At 41.5% G+C, this 22,367-nt stretch overlaps 1 protein-coding gene across 1 annotated transcript in view; it reads left to right on the plus strand.

Moving 5' to 3' along the window:
• The first annotated feature begins 19,913 nt into the window (after positions 1 to 19,913).
• LOC143987713 (plasminogen-like) overlaps positions 19,914 to 22,367 on the plus strand; it is a 142,512-nt gene continuing 140,058 nt past the window's right edge. The window contains exon 1 of the mRNA XM_077486671.1: positions 19,914 to 20,059. Within this exon, the coding sequence (XP_077342797.1) occupies positions 20,011 to 20,059 (49 nt within the window). The 5' untranslated portion in view covers positions 19,914 to 20,010. The remainder of the gene's footprint in view (positions 20,060 to 22,367) is intronic.

Below are 22,367 nucleotides of genomic sequence, written 5' to 3' on the forward strand. Positions count from 1 at the left end.
AATGATGAAAGAAATGCAATACATTAGCAAACATTAAATCCATAGAATGTGATGTTAAAGGAGAAAACTTACCCTAATATAGTCCTTCTGCAGGACCTGGCAGAACAGATCTCTGGAATAATAATCCCCAGAGCCTAGGGGGAGGTGCCTGTCAACAACTTGATGTCCTGCAGACTTCTCCCTGTCGCCAAGTATCGCAACGTGGCAACTAGCCTCTGCTCGGGAGTGATGGCTTGCCGCATATAAGGGGATAGCAAAGCCAACAAATGGTGAAAAACGGGGTTCGTCATCCGGAGATAATTCCTGAAATCATCAGGATAATTCTCACGGATCTCCTGCAACAAAGGCATATGAGAGAATTGGTCACGTTGGAGTAGCCAATTCTTGGTCCATGAACTCCTCCCAGCCCTGTTCATGGACTGGGCTTGGGTCAAAGTAGGAACCCCAACACCAAGCCCCTGCACAGCATGAATTCTACGACAACACACAATCGGATTTCCTGACAACATAATCCGATCGGAATTTTTCCATTGGAAAGTCCGACCGTGTGTACAGGGCATAACAGAACGCACTGAAAATCTGAAAGGCCTGAAAAGAGCGAGCTGAAAATCAGAGACGAGCGGACACGAACATACCGATAATCAAACACGAACTATATTAATACGCACTGAAAAACAAATGCGAACTCACTACAAGCACTGAAAACCAGATACAAACCCACAAGCACAAACTGAAGAGCAGTAACATTTGGAAAAAAAGCACGAGGCTGAAAAGCACAAATTGTCTCTACCCAAACTTCTACTAACACAAGATTAGCAGAAGGGTGGAGCACTGGCTATTGAACATCCCTTTTCTAGTGCTGTCGTACATATTGTACGTCACCAAGTTCTTGACGTTCAGAATTTCTGACAAGATTTGTGTGACCATGTGTATGCAAGACAAGTTTGAGCCAACATCCATCGGAAAAAAAAAAAACGGATTTTGTTGTCAGAATGTGCAATCATGTGTACGTGGCATTAGTGTCATGATAGTTTTGGGAGTCTCTTGAAACAATTACAGACTTAAAACCATTTTTAAAAGCTCAGGGAGGTTTGTCTACTTTGTTTTCCTATTTCTGAAAGCTCAAGTGCCTTGCCACCTTTGGTAACAGGATATAACCACAAATTGTCCTCTGTTGGACAGTGGTGAAAAGCAATTTTACAGTGCCTTGAAGAAGTATTCATACACCTTGAAATTTTACACATTTTGTCATGTTACAACCAAAAACATAAATGTATTGTATTGTAATTGTATGTGGTAGACCAACACAAAGTGACACACAATTGTGAAATGGAAGGAAAATGATCAATGGTTTTAAATCTTTTTTTACAAATAAATATGTGAAAAGTGTTGCGTGCATTTGTATTCAGCACTCCTGAGTCAATACTTTGTAGAACCACTTTTCACTGAAATTATAGCTGTAAGTATTTTTGGAGATGTCTCTACTAGCTTTGCACGTCTGGATTTTCAATTCTTGCCACAGATTCTCAATTGGATTTAGGTCTGGACTTTGACTGGGCCATTCTAACACATGAATATGCTTTTATCTAAACCATTCCATTGTAGCTCTGGCTGTATGTTTAGAGCCATTGTCCTGCTGGAAGGTGAACCTCTGCCTCTGTCTCAAGTGGTTTCCAGACTCTAATGCCCTTTACACACAACCTGTTTTTCCGGTCGGAATAAACTCTGAAGATTTTTCAGAGTTCAGATGGAAGTCCGGGGAAACTGTCTTGTGTACACATGATCACACCAAATTCCGATCATCAAGAACGCGGTGACATACAGCACGTATGACGGGACTAGAAAAAGGAAGTTCAATAGCTAGTAGCCAATAGCTTCTGAATCGTACTTGCTTCAGAGCATGTGTCATTTTTGGTCCGTCGGAACAGCATACAGACAAGGTTTTTTCAGTTAGGAATTGGTTCCGTCGGAAATATTTAGAACATGTTCTATTTCTAGGTCCGTCAGAATTTTCGAAAAAAAAAGTCTGATGAGCCATACACACGATCGGAATATACGATGAAAAGTTTCCGTCTGACTTTTTCTGTTGACATTCTGCTCGTGTGTACGCGGCATAACAGGTCTTCTTCTACCCTGTATTTGGCTCCATCCATCTTCCCATCAACTCTGACCAGGCTCACTGTCCCTGCTGAAGAAAAGCATCCCCACAACATGATACTGCCACCACCACGTTTCATGGTGGCGATCAGGGCTCAAGTCCTGCGGGAACGCATGGGAACGGAGTTCCTGTACTTTTTCCAGAACAGGAACTCAGTTGCCGTTAGCAGCCGCATCCTGCAAGACTTTGAAGTATGCAAGCTGTGTGGGAGGTGCTACACCAGCAGCTGCCGACACAGCTCGCAATAGTAAGTGCCGCACATCTGACCATTCAGGCATTGCCAGTAGGGGGCCCATGACGGCTTCCTCTTCGATCTACCTGTCAATCACAGCTAGCTGATGGGTAGATCAGGTCCCTGCTGCTAAGAGATTGGATTTAGTCAGACCTCTCCGCCGGCCCCTCCTGATTTTCTGTCTCCTCATCTCCCCCCCCCCCCCCCCAGTCTCCTGCATACTTGCTCTGTGTGTCCTGCTGAATCCCCCCTCCTCTATCTTCAGTGCCATATGATGAGAGAACCCAGAGGAGAAGCACAGCTATTCTGCTCACAGGACATGCAGGGAGAGAGTTTGGGGTGGTACGTTGAGCACAATAACTGGCAAAGTTTAATGCCAGGGGGGAAGTTTATGTGGAAATATGTGAAGGGTTGGAATAGCAGCGAGTTTGTGTTGGAGCCCTGCAGAGTTTGCAGCCCCCCGAGTTAACATACTGTCAGGAACCATGAAACAGACAGAGACAGAAGTACAATCAAATCACACTTGTTTATTAATAAAAAATAAAAAGGTAAATAGGAAAAAGCGTAGTCAAGCCAACCAGAGTCCAGTAGCCAAATTGGGTAGTCAGCCAGTCCAAAGTTCATAAACCAGATTGGGCAATCAGCCAGTCCAGACGTCAGGGATCCAAGGTGAGCAACTGCAAGCAGGATGGAAGCCGGGAGGGATGTCAGCAAGCCAGTCTTGAAACAACAGCAGGAGATGGTTCCTTGTGATGTGACCAAACGTGAAGGCAATGGAGAAATGAGCTGGAGACTTTAAATAGGCTGGCCAGACAAGCATCATCGGAAACAGTTGGTAACAGTGGAGAGAGAAGAGAGCTGGCAATTAGCCGACAGCTGAGCGGCCAGCCCAGAGGTGGAAGGGCTAAGCCAGCCCTGACACATACATCTCCTAAGCAGGAACACATCACTATCTCCCCAAGCATTCTGTCCAGATAATGTGCAGTTAATTTATGACCTTTCCGTTTAACCCTGTGTTATCCAAACTCTGTTCAATGAAAAGTGTAAACTCACCACATAAACACTCTATATACAAAATAACATTCCCCAATAAAGATCAGAACATGATGTTCACATTTGCATTGAAGCACAATTGAATGAATGCTGATTATTCTGAGAATTACCGTATTTATGTTTATTGAGGATTGTTTTTTTTTATTTACTAACAGTTAAGCTTCATACACACAATACGAAAATTGGATGAAAAATACCACTTTTGAAGCATTCGTGCATATGAGTGTATCATTTATTTTTTTTGGTGGGCGAGTGGATCTTGGGTGGGAGTTCCCACACTTTTTTCCCCAGGACTTGACCCCGGGTGGGGATGGTATGTTCAGGGTGATGTGCAGTGTTAGTTTTCTGCCACACACAGTGTTTTGCTTTTCAGACAAAAAGTTCAATTATTGACTCATCTGACCAGAGCACCTGCTTCCACATGTATGCTGTGTCCCCCACATAGCTTCTCGCAAAGTGAAAACGGGACTTCTTATGGCTTTCTTTTAACAATGGCTTTCTTTTTGCCATTCTTCCATAAAGGCCAGATTTGCATGACTAATAGTTGTTCTGGGGACAGATTATCCCACCTGGGATCTGGATCTCTGCAGCTCCTCCAGCATTACCTTGGGCCTCTTGGCTGCTTCTCTGATTAATACTCACCTTACCTGACCTGTCAATTTAGGTGGACGGCCATGTCTTGGTAGGTTTCCAGTTGTGCCATACTCTTTCCATTTTCTTATGATGATTTGAACAGTGCTATGTGAGCTGTTCAATGCTTGGGATATTTGTTTTAGAACCAAACACCACTTTAAACTTCTCTGGGATGTTCCTTGGCCTTCATGCTGTTTGTTCATTAAGGTTTTCTAACAAGCCTCTGAGGGCTTCACGGAACAGCTGTATTTATACTGAGATTAAATTACACACAGGTGGACCCTATTTACTAATTATGTGACTTATGAAGGCAATTGGTTCCAATAGATTTTAGTTAGGGATATCAGAGTAAAGGGGGCTAAATACAAATGCACACCACACTTTTCACATATATTTAATTGTAAAAGAAATTGAAAACCATTTATCATTTTCCTTCCACTTCACAATAATGTGTCACTTTGTGTTGGTCTATCACATAAAATCTCAATAAAATACATTTATGTTTTGGTTGTAACATGACAAAATGTGGAAAATTTCAAGGGGTATGAATACTTTTTCAAAGCTCAGAAGGATTGCAGAGTTTCCAAGTACTGGCATGACAAACTTGTTATAACGTGTCCAAATTCTAAGGCTGGCCATAGATGGATCGAAACTTGCCCAGTTCAGCAGAAACCAGATTAATTTCAATCCATCTATGGACAGGCTGGTTGTACTGAAGTCAATCAATGGATTGACTTCAGTACATCCAGTCTACCATTGTTTTTTGCATGATCACTGCGGTTAGCTGGGAAGCCTCTCTCTGTCAGAATACAACAGCTCAGTGGAAGGGATTCCCCCATCCACACTGAATGTGAAGGGGAAATCAAGCAATTCTCTTTCCTTCAACCCATGGTTAAAGGAAAGAAAATTGTATATTGTTGTGTTTGCTTAAGTTTAGTGGTTGTTGTGGGGACAATGGTGTGTGTTCAAAGTACTGTATTATGCTTTCAGCCCACAAATGCTTTCTCAGTATCCACCCACTTTGTTTAAATATATATAAAGATAGTCCAATACGAAGTCCTATTAAATAAGGAAGCTTAGTATTTACTAATGTCTAAGAAGCTCAATCCTTCATTGGTTTTAGTTCTGATTAAGACCTGGAGTTGGATTCTGGGCTTTTCATTTGACCAGATCAATCAATAAATTTGGAATTCTGAGAATAAACTTGCAGAAAGTGAAAATAGGCAACATTTGAAACATTAACAAAATATGGGGCAGAGCATTAATTTTGATGATTATGATGTGACCAGACCAGAAGAGTTTAGGGTTGTCCCATCTGCACAGGTCATCCACAATCTGGTTGTAAAGAAGTTGGAAGTTAAATCTAAAAAGATCTGAGTACTGAGCTGTATTTTAACATTTGTTCTCACCGGTTACTGTGATTGTAGACGAGTGACCCTGGCTGGGGAGAAATCAATGCTTAACATTTCAGATTTTGCTGAGTTGATTTTGAAATTCAAGATGAGGTCAAGTTTATGAAAGTTATGCATGAGTATTGGGAGAGTAAGTGGTTACTTACATATAATAAAATATGTAATGAATAGTTTTGTCCTATGGCACAGTGTGACTAGGGAGGGCTCAAGGAAGAATATGAAGAGCAGATGGGGATAACCCTTCCTGGTGCTGTTAAAGCGATCAATGATAGGTAAAGTAACCCCACTGATTCTAATGCCGCGTACACATGACCGAATTGTCCAGCGGACTTAGTCCGGCAAACAATCCGGCAAACAATCCGTGGGACTTGGCCACACATGGACACTCCGAAAGTCCGGCGATTTCTAACGCGATGACGTACAGCACGTACGACGGGACTAGAAAAAGGAAGTTCAATAGCCAGTAGCCAATAGCTTCCTTCTCATACTTGCTTCTGGGCATGCGTCATTCTTAGTCCGCCAAATTTTGAGTCAAAACTACTTTCTAAGTCCGCCGGACTTTGCGATGAAAAAGTCCGCTGGAGCCCACACACAATCGAATTGTCTGGCGTAATGCGGTCTGGCGGACTAAGTCGGTCGTGTGTACACGGCATTACTGTAGTTGTAGGGTGCTTATACAGTATAACCCTTGAGAGAAAGTTTGGGTTCAGGCATATGTGTTCTAAAGCAATGAGTATGAAAGACCAGTCTACATGGTTAAATGCCTTTTTGGTGTCTATGGATAGATGAAATTAATGACATTCCATTTGCTTGAGCATAGTACGCAATAAAGATTAATTGTAGAGAATTATTGCTCACTTCTCTCCCTTGAACAAATCCACCCTGCTCCAAGTGGATCCAAGACAGTCAGAATGGTGTGGGGCATGAGGCCAGAATATTTGTGTATATTTTTGTCAATATTGATCAAGAAGAAGGGTCTGCAACATTGATATTGCATAGTAGTCCATTATGCTTTACCTTTGCAGGGAATCAAAGAGGCAGTAGACCCATCAGGGTTTACTTCCTCTTTAAGAGCAATAGGTACACTGCGCTTCTTCCTGTTTGCAGCCGGGCTCCCAGCGCGCAGGTGACATCACGACGCGGGACACGGTCCCGCCCACTCCTGGGCGGAGCCTGCATCGCCTCATCAGGGATCTCCTCAGATGGACTGGGTGCAGCCATTGGCGCACCAGTCCGTCTCATCAGCTTCAGCTGTGAAGGCTGCCGATGGCGTCTGTCCACAGCTGATTTCAATAGCACTTATGTGCTATTTAAGGCCTGCACCCACGGCATTCAGTACGCTGTGGGTTGCATGTCGTTCAGTTTTGTTATGGCACATCATAGTTAAGGTGAGGACAATATTTGATGCTACTTTGATACTGCACTGGTTATTTATCCAACCAGACAGTGGAGATCCTGCAGTGTTTAGTGTTCCCAGACATTATTGTTTAGTGCGGTGTCTTGCTGACGCCTGGCTTACCAGTGGCATACAGCTATACTTAAACCCACCGTATTACCGACAATTTTAATCCACACTACAGTACTTTCACCCCCTGCTGCTGACTTATAGGGACAGTTCTTGGCTTGTGAGCATATTCATTCTTTGACACCATATACTGAGACTAATATGTAGAGCTATGCACCGTTCTGTCTTTATTATACTTGTACTAATTTGACTGTGCTTACATCATAGACTATATGTATATGAGATGATTGTAATGCCTATGAAAAAGGACGGATAGTCTGAAACATGTCGGCATCATTCTCAACACAACATATGTCTCAAGCCTTTCCCAAACCAGCACTGTGACGTACTTTTGATATAAACTGTATATGTTCTATATTTTGTTTATATACAATTCTATTAGGGCTGCGGAAATTAACGATTAATTGTTCGATTAATCGTTAATTTCTTTGATCGATCAAAATAATTTTAATCGAGGACGAAGTTCCGCGGTCTCGCCCATAGGAAAGGCCGCGGCTTCGGCCTAGCTCCGGAGCCGCGGCCATCTTGGTCCACCCGGCGGCGGCCTAGACGCGCGCGCTGACGTCATCATCGCCCGCCTGCTTGTGTCTACTCTGAGGATGGACGGGTCTGCCTACTGTCTATTCCAGACAGAGCAGACAATCATGAATATTAAGGTATGGGGGAGATGTGAGGAGATGTGGGCAGTACTTTATGGGGGGAGAAGTGGGCAGTACTTTATGGGGGGAGAAGTGGGCAGTACTTTATGGGGGGGGGAGATGTGGACAATACAGCATGGGGGGAGATGTGGACAATACAGCATGGGGGGAGATGTGGACAATACAGCATGGGGGGAGATGTGGACATTACAGTTAAAGTTAAACTAACTTTCTACGTTTTTCTTAAAGTTTAATAAAAAAAAAATGTAAAAACCGTATGTACATTATAATTAATCGAAATTAGTCGATTAATCGATTAAAAAAAAAATCGATTAATCGAACAGGAAAATTTTAATCAGTAACAGCCCTAAATTCTATACTTATCTGCCTTTTCAATAAAAAAAAATATATTTTAATTACGGACTGGTCCATCTCATTTAACTACTTCCCACCCGGCCAATGTACATATATACGGCCGGGTGGGAGCTCTCTACTTCTGAGTGGACGTTCCTGAACATCCATCAGAAGTAGGGGGATCGCGAGCGTGTGTGCCCACGCAGCGGCATGATCCCGATGCGCCCGTGTCACCTGGACACGGCGCATCTCGGATCAGCAGGAGGGCTCTGTGATTGGCCCTCCTGATCACATGACGGCCGTGTCCAATCACGGCCATCATGTGATGTAAACAAACAGCCGGTTGCTAGGCAATCGGCTCCTCCTCTCCTCACACGGAAGTCATCGCTGAGGAGAGGAGAGCAGATTGCTGCAGCCGGCTGATGATCAGTGAGTATGAGCTGTTTTTTACAACTTTTTACTCACTGATCACCAGTCTAGTGTAAACACACAACACACCACACAGCATAAACACAATGTCCCCACATATGTCCCCAAAACACACATGTCTCCAAATAATAAAAACACATGTCCCTAATAATAAAAACATGTCCCCCACATATGTCCCACTAAAATCACATGTCCCAAGGATTTATCTGTACACATATGTCCGTGATCACCTGCACACATATTTACATGATCATTTTGCGTACATATGTCCGTGATCACACAAACCAATTATTATACACTTAACCAAATTTTTTTTACCAAAGACATGTAGCAGAATACATTTTGGCTTAAATTTATGACAAAATTCGATTTTATTGGATTTCTTTTAAAATAGAAAGAAGAAAATATTGTTTTTTTTTTTAATTTCTTTTTTCGCTTATATCACAAAAAATAAAAAAACTGAGTCGTTAATAAATAACACCAAAATAAAGCTCTATTAATGCAAACAAAATAATAACAATTTAATCTGGGTTCAGTATAGCATGACCGCGCAATTGTCATTGAAATAGCGAGAGCGATGAAAGCTGAAAATTGGGCTGGGAAGGAAGGGGGCGAAAGTGCCCTGTATTTTAGTGGTTAAACATCCCATGGGGTATGTGCTGTGCCTCATGCACCAGGCTTTTTTATATTTGTTGTAAACACGGGATGTGATAGACGCACCGACCACTCTGCACGTAATCTTTTTTTGCATAGGGCACATTAAGATCTTTTTAACATTGTTTTACATTCATATATTTGTCCTGCTTGCATTATATTTCTAAGTAAAAATAGGGGGAAAACACTGCGCTAAAAATCAGATATGCACAAAGAGCACAGCAGCCAACACCAAAACAAACAAAGTTCAACAGGCAAAAAGGTAAAAAATAGTGTAGCGCTTCTTAAGTGATAAGTGTCATCAACATGTGTTAAGAAAATGATCATATAACAAAGATCATATAAATAGTGTAAATGGGCAAAATAAAAGTCCAGAAAATAGGTATAGGCTTCCGTAATAAAGCTGGCACGAAGATGGTCGAACCATATCAAAGTAAGAGGGAAATCCTACTAAACGGATATGTCCATGTACATCAGCTTGTCTGGAAACATTAGGGAAAGTAGATAGATACTTCTTACCAACTCTGTTGGACTCACACAGTCGTATGACAGTTGAGTCAGTAAGGCTTGGGGTCACAATCTGGGACCGAGGGGTGGATCGAGGAAGGTCCGTCAAACTTGTGAGGAAACTCCAAAAGACTGTGTGCCAATGATGAATCTCACCGGTAGGACTTCAGGACAGTTTGGCAATCCAGCTCGGATACGGCCACCACACACCGATACTCCAAATACCCCAAGATGGAGGAGAAAAGAATTTGGGGGTTTTAAACCAAAAAAGAAAAAAAGAAAAAGCTCCACATGGTGCGGGTCAGACGGTAAAAAAGGTAATTTATTTAAAAGTCTAAAAAAATAACTAATGACTTAGTGATCACAAAGCAATGAAATAAAAGTAAAAATAAAAGCAATGTAGGGTGCCAACAGCTAGCCCGACGCGTTTCGACACATATGTCTTTAACAGGGGCATGTTGGGGCCCACCACATTGCTAACAAATATATAGGGTGTCTGAAATAGATCCACCTACAAAGGGGCGGAGGCTCCTATCTCGGACAACCCCTTACAAGTGAAATAAACAGTCAGGATAGGCATGTTCATAATAAACAAATACAAATATCGTCCAATATAATCTTACCGCTGATAAGAGCAGATAGATTAAATTGGATAACAATAACAAATGGATAAACAGTCGTAATCATGAATAAGTCACATATGTTAATCTGGACCCATTCATACATATACGTCCAAGAAGAGCCAGTGCACAAATAAAACCTATGCAAGGCTGTATCTAGCAACAAATAAAACCCATGCAAGGTTGCATCTGGCACTAGTGTAAGATAACCAACCATATAATAGTATTATTATATAAACCACATTGTAAAAACATCACCTGAAGGGACTTGTTCACATTTATATTGTGTCACAGTAGATCTTAGCAGGTCAAGGTGGTGGTGTCTAATGGCGATCAGTCATTGTACAGGTTGGATGTTTCATACTAGTTTAATGGCGATATGCAGCCAAAAAATGTATCAGTGTAACCATGGTGACTATTACTACGTGCTGTCCTATTGTTTGGGAGTCCGGTCAGGTGACTAAAAAACGTGATGACGTGCAGTGTGACAAAGAGACCTCCACCAATCACCGAGCATGTATATCACATGGCCAAACATGGGAGGAACCAAGAAGGACGTGCGTCCACGAGGTGGGAAGGTGCACGCATAGACGTAAGGGTGTAGGGGAGGGAAGGGCATCAGGGTTTGGCGCCATTTGCCGCACGATGTACGTCACCCGCCGTGGGGCGTGACAAGCGGCACCAAAACAAATCAGGGCGATCGGAGGCATGACGGCAATGCGCATGCGTAGTGGCCTATAACCTGGTCACGTCGCGTCATGCGCCGTAGAGGCCTCACTGCACCCAGAACAAGCGGAGGAGGAAACATAACCACGTCACTCCGCAGCGAACGTGGTCACATCGCGTCATACGCCATAGAGGCCTCGCTACACCCAAAACGAGCGGAAGGGGAAACATAGCCGCGTCACTCCGCAACAAACGTCGAGTGGCAACGTGACCATGGCAACCAAAACAAATCCCCTTAGGTTAAAAAACAAGTTATCGAGGGGGAAGAAGGGAAAAAAGGGAGCAAAGGAGGGGGACTTAAACACCCCTCCAAGACTGGCATATAGGAAATTGTTAATAGGGAAATAGTGTCAGAAATTGAAAATAAAAAATAAAAATAAAAATGGATAATCAAACCCTGTGCGTTCCAATTACGCACCGACTAACAAAAAAAGGCGACCCCAGAGTTCCTGGGGCTTGAAAAAATTGTATGTGTATGTATATTTCCCAAAAAACATCTGTCCTAGGTCAGATAAGATTGTGGGAAATTACAATATGGTCCACATGTTTAAATAAAAACATGAGACAGGGATTGAAAGTGAAAGTGAATAAAGCTAGAGAAATATGGAAATGAATAAATAACGTGCAGAAGCGATGGAGCCCGAACGGTATGAGGTATATACCGTGGGCATAGAAGGATGCCATAATTGATATGTGAAGGAATCAAAAGTGAAAACATGTGAATAGGGGAACATAACAAAAATGGGGTGTGCTATAGGTAATCTATAACTGAATAAATTAAGCCTGGTTAATGAAACTATTAATGTCCCAGTCTGTGTTCATGCCAAAGGGGGAGTAGCACCTCAATTCATAGATCCAATACGTCTCGAGGCGCGACACCCCCCGTAGGCATGAATCTCCCCTCCAGCTCGGGACAAATTTATCAATGACTTGAAAACGTGTACCCGTGGGGTCCCTATTATGTTTTTCAAGATAATGTCTCGGGACCGTGTGCTTGTCACAGCCTTTTTTGATTTTACTGAGGTGTTCGTTGACTCTAATTGAGAAGTTTCGGATAGTGCGGCCAACATATTGTTGGTTGCACGGACAGGTGATCAAATAAACAATGTACTTGGTGGTGCAGGTAGTAAAGTGTTTCATAAAGTACCTACGTGAGGTGGCTGTAGATGTAAAGGAATCACTTTTCCCCCTACCCAACGTGTTATGTATGCAAATGTTGCATTTTCTACAGGGAAAGTATCCCTTGCTCTGTGGGAAAAATTGTATAGGTCTGGGGATGTCTATTACATTGGGGGAGATATCATTTTGTATCGATCGGGCTCCCCTGTAAATAATTCCGGCTTTTTCAGGAATTATTCCACCTAGGACTTTATCACTAGATAACACCTTCCAGTGCCTATTGATAATTCTCTTTATCTCCATATGTTGTGTGGAGAAGGCGGTAAAGAAAGACCATTTAAATTTATCATTTGTTCTTGATTTGACTTTTCTCTGAATAAGGGAGGCCCTATCAGTGTGTAGGGCTGCTTGAATATCAGCATCAAGGGCACATGGATCATAGCCCTTGTCTAGGAACCTCTTACGGATGGTATAGGATTGAGAGATGAAGTCACTAGTATTCGTGCAGTTACGTCTAAGCCTGAGGAATTGGCCACGTGGGATGGATCTAAGCCATTGACGGTGGTGGCAGCTATCGACGGGAATATATCCATTCCGGTCTGTTGGTTTAAAGAAGGTTCGCAGGACTAGGCGTTTCTGCACGACTGTGACTTCTAAGTCAAGAAAATGAATGCTAGTTGTGCTGGCCTCGAAAGTCAGCTGGATACCACGGTCATTATTATTAAGGGTTGCCATGAAGGCATCCAGGGATGGCCGACTGCCCCTCCACAGGAGGAGGATGTCGTCTATATACCTGGCCCACAGCACCAATTCCGGCCTGTCAAGGGCATAGACGACATCCTCCTCCCACTGGGCCATAAACAGATTGGCCAGACTGGGTGCAGATTGCCAAACTGTCCTGAAGTCCTACCGGTGAGATTCATCATTGGCACACAGTCTTTTGGAGTTTCCTCACAAGTTTGACGGACCTTCCTCGATCCACCCCTCGGTCCCAGATTGTGACCCCAAGCCTTACTGACTCAACTGTCATACGACTGTGTGAGTCCAACAGAGTTGGTAAGAAGTATCTATCTACTTTCCCTAATGTTTCCAGACAAGCTGATGTACATGGACATATCCGTTTAGTAGGATTTCCCTCTTACTTTGATATGGTTCGACCATCTTCGTGCCAGCTTTATTACGGAAGCCTATACCTATTTTCTGGACTTTTATTTTGCCCATTTACACTATTTATATGATCTTTGTTATATGATCATTTTCTTAACACATGTTGATGACACTTATCACTTAAGAAGCGCTACACTATTTTTTACCTTTTTGCATTATATTTCTGCCAAAAAAAAGCCACAAAACACACAGTCTGTCAACATGTGCTATCTGCCATCATGGGGTATCAATGTACGTGTTTTGCGGGAGCAACCCCTTCCTCCAAACTAAAGTAGGTGAGAGGAAGGGGTTGCACCCCCCAAAACAGGTCCATTGATCCCCCATGATGGGAGCTAGCACATGTTAACACACTAGGGCTTATTTCAGAAAGGACAATCCACTTTGCCCTACAAGTGCACTTTCAAGTTGCATTGCACTTGTAGTGCAAAGTGGTTTTGCTTTTTTAAATAAGACCCAGTGTGTCAACATGTGCTAGCTCCCATCATGGGGGATCGATGAACAGGTTTTGTGGGTGCAACCCCTTCCTCTAACCTACTATAATTTGGAGGAAGAGGTTGCACCCACAAACCGCATACATTGATATCCCATGATGGTAGATAGCACATGTTGACACATTGTGTGCATCTTCATAATTTGGCTTTGCAATTCATTTAAAACTGTAAAAACACATACAACAATAACGACAACTTAAAAATTTTGCTTAAAATATCATTGATGGTGCTTTTTTGAACATCATGAATGTTTTGCTTCATCTTTTACAAATCACGATTGCATACCATGATCTCACTGATGAGTATTTGTGCACTTGCACTGCAGAAGTGAGTTTCTTCTTCCACAACATCCACATCACCTAAAAATAAAAAAACACATCATGTATTATAAATATGCAGGCATCCATCTATTACCTGAAGCTGTGGTCTCAGACACTGATTTGTTGTTGACACCATTTCGACCACTTCACCCAGCACTTCCTGAACCTCTGCATCCACATCCTCATGTTGTGTGGTGAGTTCCCTTTGTTCATTAGGTGTGGGGTTACTGGTGTTCTCAGATGTCCCTATTTTTTTCTCTCCTATGTGAATACAAAAAAGGTATACTTAGCAGACAGATATGTTGAGTTGAAATAGTAATATGAAACATTGATTGGAAGTGTCGTCCAATTGTTTGTTTTGGCAGAGTTCCAAGCGGAAGACATTATTATTTATTATTATTATTATACAAGATTTACATAGCGGCAACAGTTTACTTAGCGCTTTACAACTTGAGGGTATACAGTACAAATACAATACACTTTAATACAGCAGGAATCAGAGGGCCCTGCTCCTTAGAGCTTACAATCTAAGATGATTTTTTTCACTTTCAAAAGTTGGAATACTTACCTGTTTTGTGCAAGTTTCACACATGGAGAGACACCTAGTATCCACTGGAGCACCTGCGTGGGATACCATAAAAAGGTTGTTATGGTGTCACACACTAGTGCTCCTGCACTGTGTAACACCATGTGTAATTTGTAAACAGCTGCTGAGTGTCCTCTTCTTACAATGAATCAAGTTGTCATTTCATTATAGTTTCAAACACATCTATACAACATTGTAATAAACTTATTTTAACCAAAATAGGCATGAACAAATGTAGTTAACCTGCATCTGCCAAAAACGTTGTATTAGTGGTCAAATGAACAATGTGTAATACGAATGATTCCTGTGCTCATGAACCTCAAACTTGGCATTTTAAACTGTACAACAGTATAGAAAAGCACATGAGCCAGCACAAAACTAATAATAATAATAATAATAATAGGAACACACGACAAATACTTACTTTTTTGCAGAACTTCCCTGATCTTTCTATACTGATCTTGCTCCCTCAATTTCAGGTCTGACCAGTGTTTCCTCAATTGCTCCTTGGATCGTCATACCCCAAAAGTCCTGTGCAGACTTCTCACAACTTTAGCCATGATCTTCTCTTTCTATCATTAGGGTTTCTGTATGGTCCATGCTTCCCATCGTAGTCTGTCTTCTTCAAGATGTTCACCATCTATCTCCACCATTTCTTCAAAATACCTATTTGAGGCCTTATATCTCCTCTGGATCTGGAACTGCCTTGCTCTGGGATTTCGTCGTCGTTGCTGCTCTCGGCACACAGCTGCTGTGTCTCTGCCATGTGCTCTCCCACTGCCCTGAAAGAGAAGAGGTGGGGAATACACTAGAAAGAAGGCCTGGGGTGGAGTTTCACGCATGCACAGTGTATAAAAAGCATAACACGTGGGCGACATATGTACGATCTGTGAGTGGAGGACGGAGGATCATTAGTGCTGATCGTTCAAACGAAGGTGCAATTGTAACTTGGGGCATCAATGGTTAGTGGCCTATACTGCTTATAGATTAAGGCCTATATTGGGACAAGATTATGAGAGTTTTGCCTGACATTAGGGTTTGTCTTCACAGCCCCTTATTTCCAGCCCAACTTTATTGACAAATACCAGGAGCTGCCATGTCTCCGACAAGTCCAATGCATGGACTATTCTAACAAGCTAAAGAGGAAGGTAGTGCTGGAGAAACTGTTGGAATTAGTGAAGCCTGTGTATCCCAAGGCAGACATCACCTATTTGAAGGCCAAAACGGGTAGCCTGAGGAGCACATACTGTATAATAGGGAACACAAGAAGGTCCAGGATTCCCTGAGATCCAGAGCAGCAGCAGATGATATATATGTCCCCAGGCTGTGGTACTACAACAGCCTGCGTTTTTGTCTGACCAGACGGAACCCAGTCCATCACTATCAACACTTCCTTCCACATCGGCTGAGGCTCCTGAGGTCCAACCTGGTATAGCATTTTTGAAGCTATTTCTTGTCAAAAATTTAATGATGTTAACTAGATGTTATTGACCACAAATTTCTGATTTAACAAAGTGGTTTATATATCAATAGACAGTAGTGGCTAAAAATAATTGGAACAAGAATGAAAAATGCTGGGGTCAGAATGATAGTCTTTTGTATTTGTTAACATTCAATTTGCAACAGTCATGAGCTCAAAATTGTGTGTGATTGATGACCAAAAACCTAAAACTATGTACCATTTTCATACACAGGAAAGTCTCACCCAGGAGGAATCCGTGGAAAGCAGCCTGACCGAATCCCAGGTTCCTCCCCTCCATCCTCCAACCAAAAGGACCAGGAAGGCACAGAACCTGGAGGAGTCCGTGGCTGCTTTCCTAAAACATGCTACTGCAGCAATTACCATGACCCCTGGTGGCATGAGGCATTTGCCAGTAAATTAGAACACATGGAGGAGGCCCAAGCACTATATGCGAGGACATAATACTGCAGGCCCTAAACAAGAGGACAAGGGGCGAACTCACACCTCAAAAGCAGAAAAGAGAGGTAGAGCAGCACTGCTCTGAGAGTAGTATGTCTATTAAAACATGGCTTTATTTATAATTTAAAAGATGTGCACTCACATTTGAGTAGATAAAAACAGGAACATTGGATCCAATGCCTGATGAAGGAGCACACATGCTCCGAACGCGAGCGCTGTAGCTACACCCCCTGATCTCAAGTAGCTGACGTTCTCCACTTGCTGACGTGCTCCTTGTAGGACACAAACACCCCGGCGCGACGGATGCCACAGGAAACGACTGGGGTCTGATCCCCCACTACAGCCCAGCAAGACACACCGGATGATAGCTGAGGACGGCCACGGAGATCTATTATGCCTGTTTTTATCTACTCAAATGTGAGTGCACATCTTTTAAATCCTAAATAAAAACATGTTTTAATAGACATACTACTCTAAGAGTGGTGCTGCTCTACCTCTCTTTTCTCCTATGTTACGGAGTCTCTTCTGCTCTCTGGAGCCGGCTGCCACTCACAACATTCACCAGAACTTATTAATATAAGTCTGAACTGTAAAAACTGTTCTGAATTGCCACACGAAAAAAACCCCAGCCTTTTCTCATCCCCATTTTTTATCAATAATCTTATGACTGTTAACTAGCAGCTCCCACCAGCGCTCCATCCACCTCCTTTTTACTCACAGGTCAAACACACCTCTGTAAGTTGGACTATGCTCCTCCACCACATCCACCAACAGCACAGCCACCCCGCCCACAACAGCAGCATGGAAGAAAGTCTGGAAGGAAGTGTTGACAGTGATGGCCTGGGCCTGGTGTGGTCTGGCAAAAAACGCAGGCTGTTGTAAGACCACAGCCTCGGGACATATATGTCATCTGCTGCTGCTCCCGATCTCTCGGAGTCCTGGACTGCATTGTGCTCCCTATTAAATGGACTCCTCAGGTTACCAATTTTGACAGTCAAATAATTGATGTCTACCCTGGGGTACAAAGGCTTCACCAATTCCAACTGTTTCTCCATCATTGCCTTCCTCTTTATTTTACTTGTGCTCCCTAGTAAATTATACATTTTTGTTTTGACAAATACTTGGTTATGTGTTTTACTTCAAAAAGGACAGCTTGTTTGTGAGTAGGCAGGTACATTTTTAAAATACAATGTCAAATTAACAAGGGAAACCAACATAGTTGTATCTTTGAGGTTAAAAAATACAAGACAATAATGGTGTTGTGGTAACTTGACACACAAAACGAAAAAATAATTATTCTGGAGATCACTAGAAAAAAAACACAAAAATAAAAAATATTATTCTGAAGATCACTAGAAAAAAAAACCCCCACAAAAAAAATTATAATTGAGATCACTAGAAAAAAGAAAAAAAATGTATCATTCTGGAGATCACTAGAAAAAAATAAAAATAAAAAAAATATCATTATGGCGATCACTAGAAAAAAACCCCACAAAAAATAAACAAAAATTATGGAGATCACTAGAAAAAAAACAAAAACAAAAAATAAAAAAAATTAAGGAGATCACTAGAAAAAAAGAAAAAATATATATATTATTCTGGAGATCACTAGAAAAAAAAACACAAAAAATAAAAAAAAGATGGTGACCACTAGAAAAACAATAAAATGAAAAATATTATTCATGAGATAACTAGAAATAATAAAAAATACATTTGTCAGAGCTGTGTGAATATCAGCAGCAAAGCTATTCATTATTATACCATTATAAAGAAAAAGAGAATGTGCTGCGTTGAGAGATTTCATAATTTGCTGCATCACGAATGTGATATCTCCATTACGAACGCTAGTTTTACTAGACCGATTCGTAATTGATTCCGAGCATGGACTTTTGTGCGACACACTTGTGTACGCACTATCGGAAAGTCAGACAACAAACTTTTGTTGGCAGAAAATTGGAGAACCTGCTAGCCAACATTTGTTGGCGGAAAGTCCAACAACAAATGTCTGATGGAGCATACACACGGTTGGATTTACCGCCAACAAGCTCACATTCAACATTTCCCACGTGTGTGTGCGGCAGAGTTAGTGTGAGGGTTAATGTTGGGGTTACAAGCAGGGGAGTTGCTAGGTGACGAAAAGACCAAGGGCCTCAGCCCGAAGTCCAAGGCCGGACTGGGGGGGCGGAGGCACGGTGATAGTGGCCTGGGTTTTTTTGACTGGGCGGTGGGGTTGTGTGGTTGTGTGGTGGGGGGAAGCTCACTTGCTGGTTGCTGCCTGGCTTACCAATGCCCATCAATGCTGACCACTAAACTCACCTACCTGACATACACAAACTGACCTACCTGGCATACACAAACTGACCTACCTGACAAACACACACTGACCTACCTCACATACACACACTGATCTAACTGACATACACTGACCTACCTACCTGACACACTGATCTACCTGACATACACTGACCTACCTACCTGACACACACTGACCTACCTGACATACACACACTGACCTACCAGGAGACAGACTTCATGTTGTATCCTGCAGCAGCTCAGCCGTGGTGTGCGAGGCAGCCAGAGGAGAGGAGGAGAGCTGCTCACCAGAGCGCAAACGGGGATCGATGTGGTGCAGCGGCCGCATTGTAATTCCCACCTTCTGGAGCCTGCAGCTCCTATGATGGATGTCACACGTCCCGCGATCCCACCATTGGACCAGTGGGACATCCATCATAGGCGCTGCAGGCTCCAGAAGTCGGGACCTGCTATGTGACTCGGCCACATTTGGCAGCACTCGGGATCAGAACGGTTCCCACTCAGCGGTGCTTGGAGCTAATAATAGAACAATGCCTGGGGCTTTTTGGGGACCCACTGGAGGCTTCAGCCACTATCAGCCCCCCCTGCTGACGCCACTGCTAGTAGTATGGAATACCTGCGAAAATCACCAAGTAAACTCATACAACAAGCCCCATACATAAAAGGCACCGTAATGGAACTTAAATAGCTTCCTTTACAATAAAAACAAGAACTTACCATGAGGCTGGCATCTGTAGAATTAAAAGATCTGGAGACAGTAAATACATTCTGAACACAAAAAAATAAAAAGAAACAATACATTTCAAACCACCCATATACAGGGAGGCTTAATATATGGTAGACTTAGAACAGAGCATGACATTAAGCACTCAACTCTACTCATTTTTTGACATTTGCACAGTGATTTTTTTGAGCCATAGAAATTTGCGTAGAACATACATATTCTCCTTAGTAAGCCTGAAACGTAAATAGGAGCTTACAACACCTCCATTCAAGGCTATGTTTGAACAATTTAAAGTATAAGATTCTAGAGGTCACCTAGATAATAATTGATTGAAACTAGTTGCTCTGTTTGCTTAAGTGACTGTTGTGTCCATCATTTAAAGTGCATTTAGGTTAGAATTTTTAGTTCATTTTTAAATCTCACCTACCATGATCACTAGCAAACTTGTGATTCTCTTTATTTCATTGACATGTTCAGGTAAGATGTTGGATTTAAATGCATTACATTTGCTATTGGAATGCTTTTAATTTTATTTGCTAAAACTTTTAGGAATAAACAGATGGCTAAAATAGAGCTTTTTGAGATGTTGGAGTTTGATGTATGGGACTTAACAAGAGGATAATAATACATTTAGCAGAATTGATGTAATACTGACGAGAGCACGTAAAAGCAAACTTTATTTTTATTCTTTTAGATTTTTTTATTTCTTTCACTTCCAGTGTTTTTACTAAGGATTTAAGGTACAATCCAGAGAAAGAAAAAGTTGTTGTAATCATCAGAATCAATAGTAACATAACAATAGCCTACCATTGCAAGAAGATTAGCTAGAGTGACTCCAAAGACAATGATTGGAGAGAATCCACAGATTCTCGCATACTTCACATGTAATGGCATAGTAGTTACTATAAGACAGATACTGTATCTACAGCACAGGATTGTGCCACAATCACCTAAGTATATAATGACCAATAGAAGAAAAAATTAAAGAGCAGTAGAAGGAAAAAGCAGAAATGAATAACAGTAGAGAGAAAAGAGAATCCTAGAGGACTGTAGGGATGATTAAATGCATGGTCCAATAAAAATTTGAGATCAACAAGCATGTAGCACGCCTATAGGCTCCAAACCTTTTCAAAACGCTTACCCGTAACCTGAAAGGTGCTAGCAAGTTTTTCATGGGTCATGATCTACAATACTTTCTGCTGTACCTCAGAAATGGAAACTGCATTTTTTTTTCTACAATTTGGCAATAGTTAATTTAGCCTTTTAAGAGGATAAAACATATTAGTCTCTGAACAGCATGGGAAACTTTATAAATTGGCTCATTCAATAGAGCGATATGTGGGAATTGTTAGATTGAGACTCTAGTAACCCTTGTCATTAGGGCAAAAACTGTATTCCAAAATCCCCTGAGTTTAGGGCTTTCTCGCCATATATGGTACATAGCACCTTGGAGATTGCCTCCTCTAAAACCGAAAGGCAAGGAAGTTGAATAGAGTTTCCACAGACAAGAAGGAACCAGATACCATCTAGTAATGACTTTTATGTTTCTTTTAGATTTTTTTTTGTGCCATGATAATTTAATAAAAAAATGTTTGTGATGCTGATACAGCACTTTGTTACCAGTTATTCCGCCTACTCTAAAATCTGAAATGTTTCCAAGGTGTTTTTCACAGTGTATATGTAAGCTAAAATAGTGAATGAATGCATGACTGCACTGTAAATATTTTCATTATTTACATAAAGACATGTACAGGTATGTCTTTGGATGACAAAGATCTCTGTCTACAAAAATGTACCTGTACTACTTGCTTTTAGGGATTTGAGAGGTACTTGCAAAGGTGATCTCATAACACTATTGTATGCCATGATTACATTAGGGAGCTGAAATGTAGAGGTGTTTACTGTTTTTTTCTGATTTCGCAATAAGTCCACAATCATAAACCCCTTTAAATAATCTGTGAATTTAAAACATATACATATCCTTTTTGTGTGTGTGTGTGATATATTTCATGGGTTTACTAGAATGTGGACTATATATATTTTTTCCCAAAATCGAAGATCTGTAAGGGTTCCAAATTCTCAGTATAAGGAAACCCATCTCACTGTGAGTTACATTACTTAGTAGACTGTAAAGTATGGAAATAAAATAGTGGTCCATTGTAATTTTTAAATGCACAGTTGTCACCAGCATTAATATTGCAAACAAGGGGAAATCTAAAGATGGCTGAAATGATATGTATTGTCTCTCTTGTTTTCTAGTTTTACATTGCATATGCCGGTTGTAGAGATGCAGGTATTTTGAAGAGACAAAAATATCACTTACAGTTGAGACATGTATCAAGAGTCAGATATGAGATTCCCTACAGTAATAGAAATAGGAATTCTGACTTTTTTCTACCCTTTTTTGAAGACTACTTGTTCTGGTCAATAACCATAAGTATTGAAATCACATAGAAGCTAGCATTCTTAGATGTAGGGCTGCAAGAGCAGTTTCTGTAAATCTATCATGGTGGGTGCAGAATTTACAACTTTCAGTGAATTTGAGAACAGTTTGTAAAATCAGTAATTATTGCATCTGTCCATGAATGTCCATTACGGACATGCAGTCTGCATGTCCGTAACAGACATTCATGGACAGATGCAAAAATTACGTATTTTACAAATTGTTCATACATTTACTGACAGTTGGCAACCCTGGATGGGTGTACTTTAATCACTATGTAAAATATTCTTAGAAGTCTATTTGTAAAGATTATATTTGTTTTTATTTCCCTGAACATTTCCA

Source organism: Lithobates pipiens, unplaced genomic scaffold (genome assembly GCF_037356315.1).
Source record: "Lithobates pipiens isolate NorthernLeopardFrog02 unplaced genomic scaffold, aLitPip1_a1.2 Scaffold_18, whole genome shotgun sequence".
NCBI lineage: Eukaryota > Metazoa > Chordata > Amphibia > Anura > Ranidae > Lithobates > Lithobates pipiens.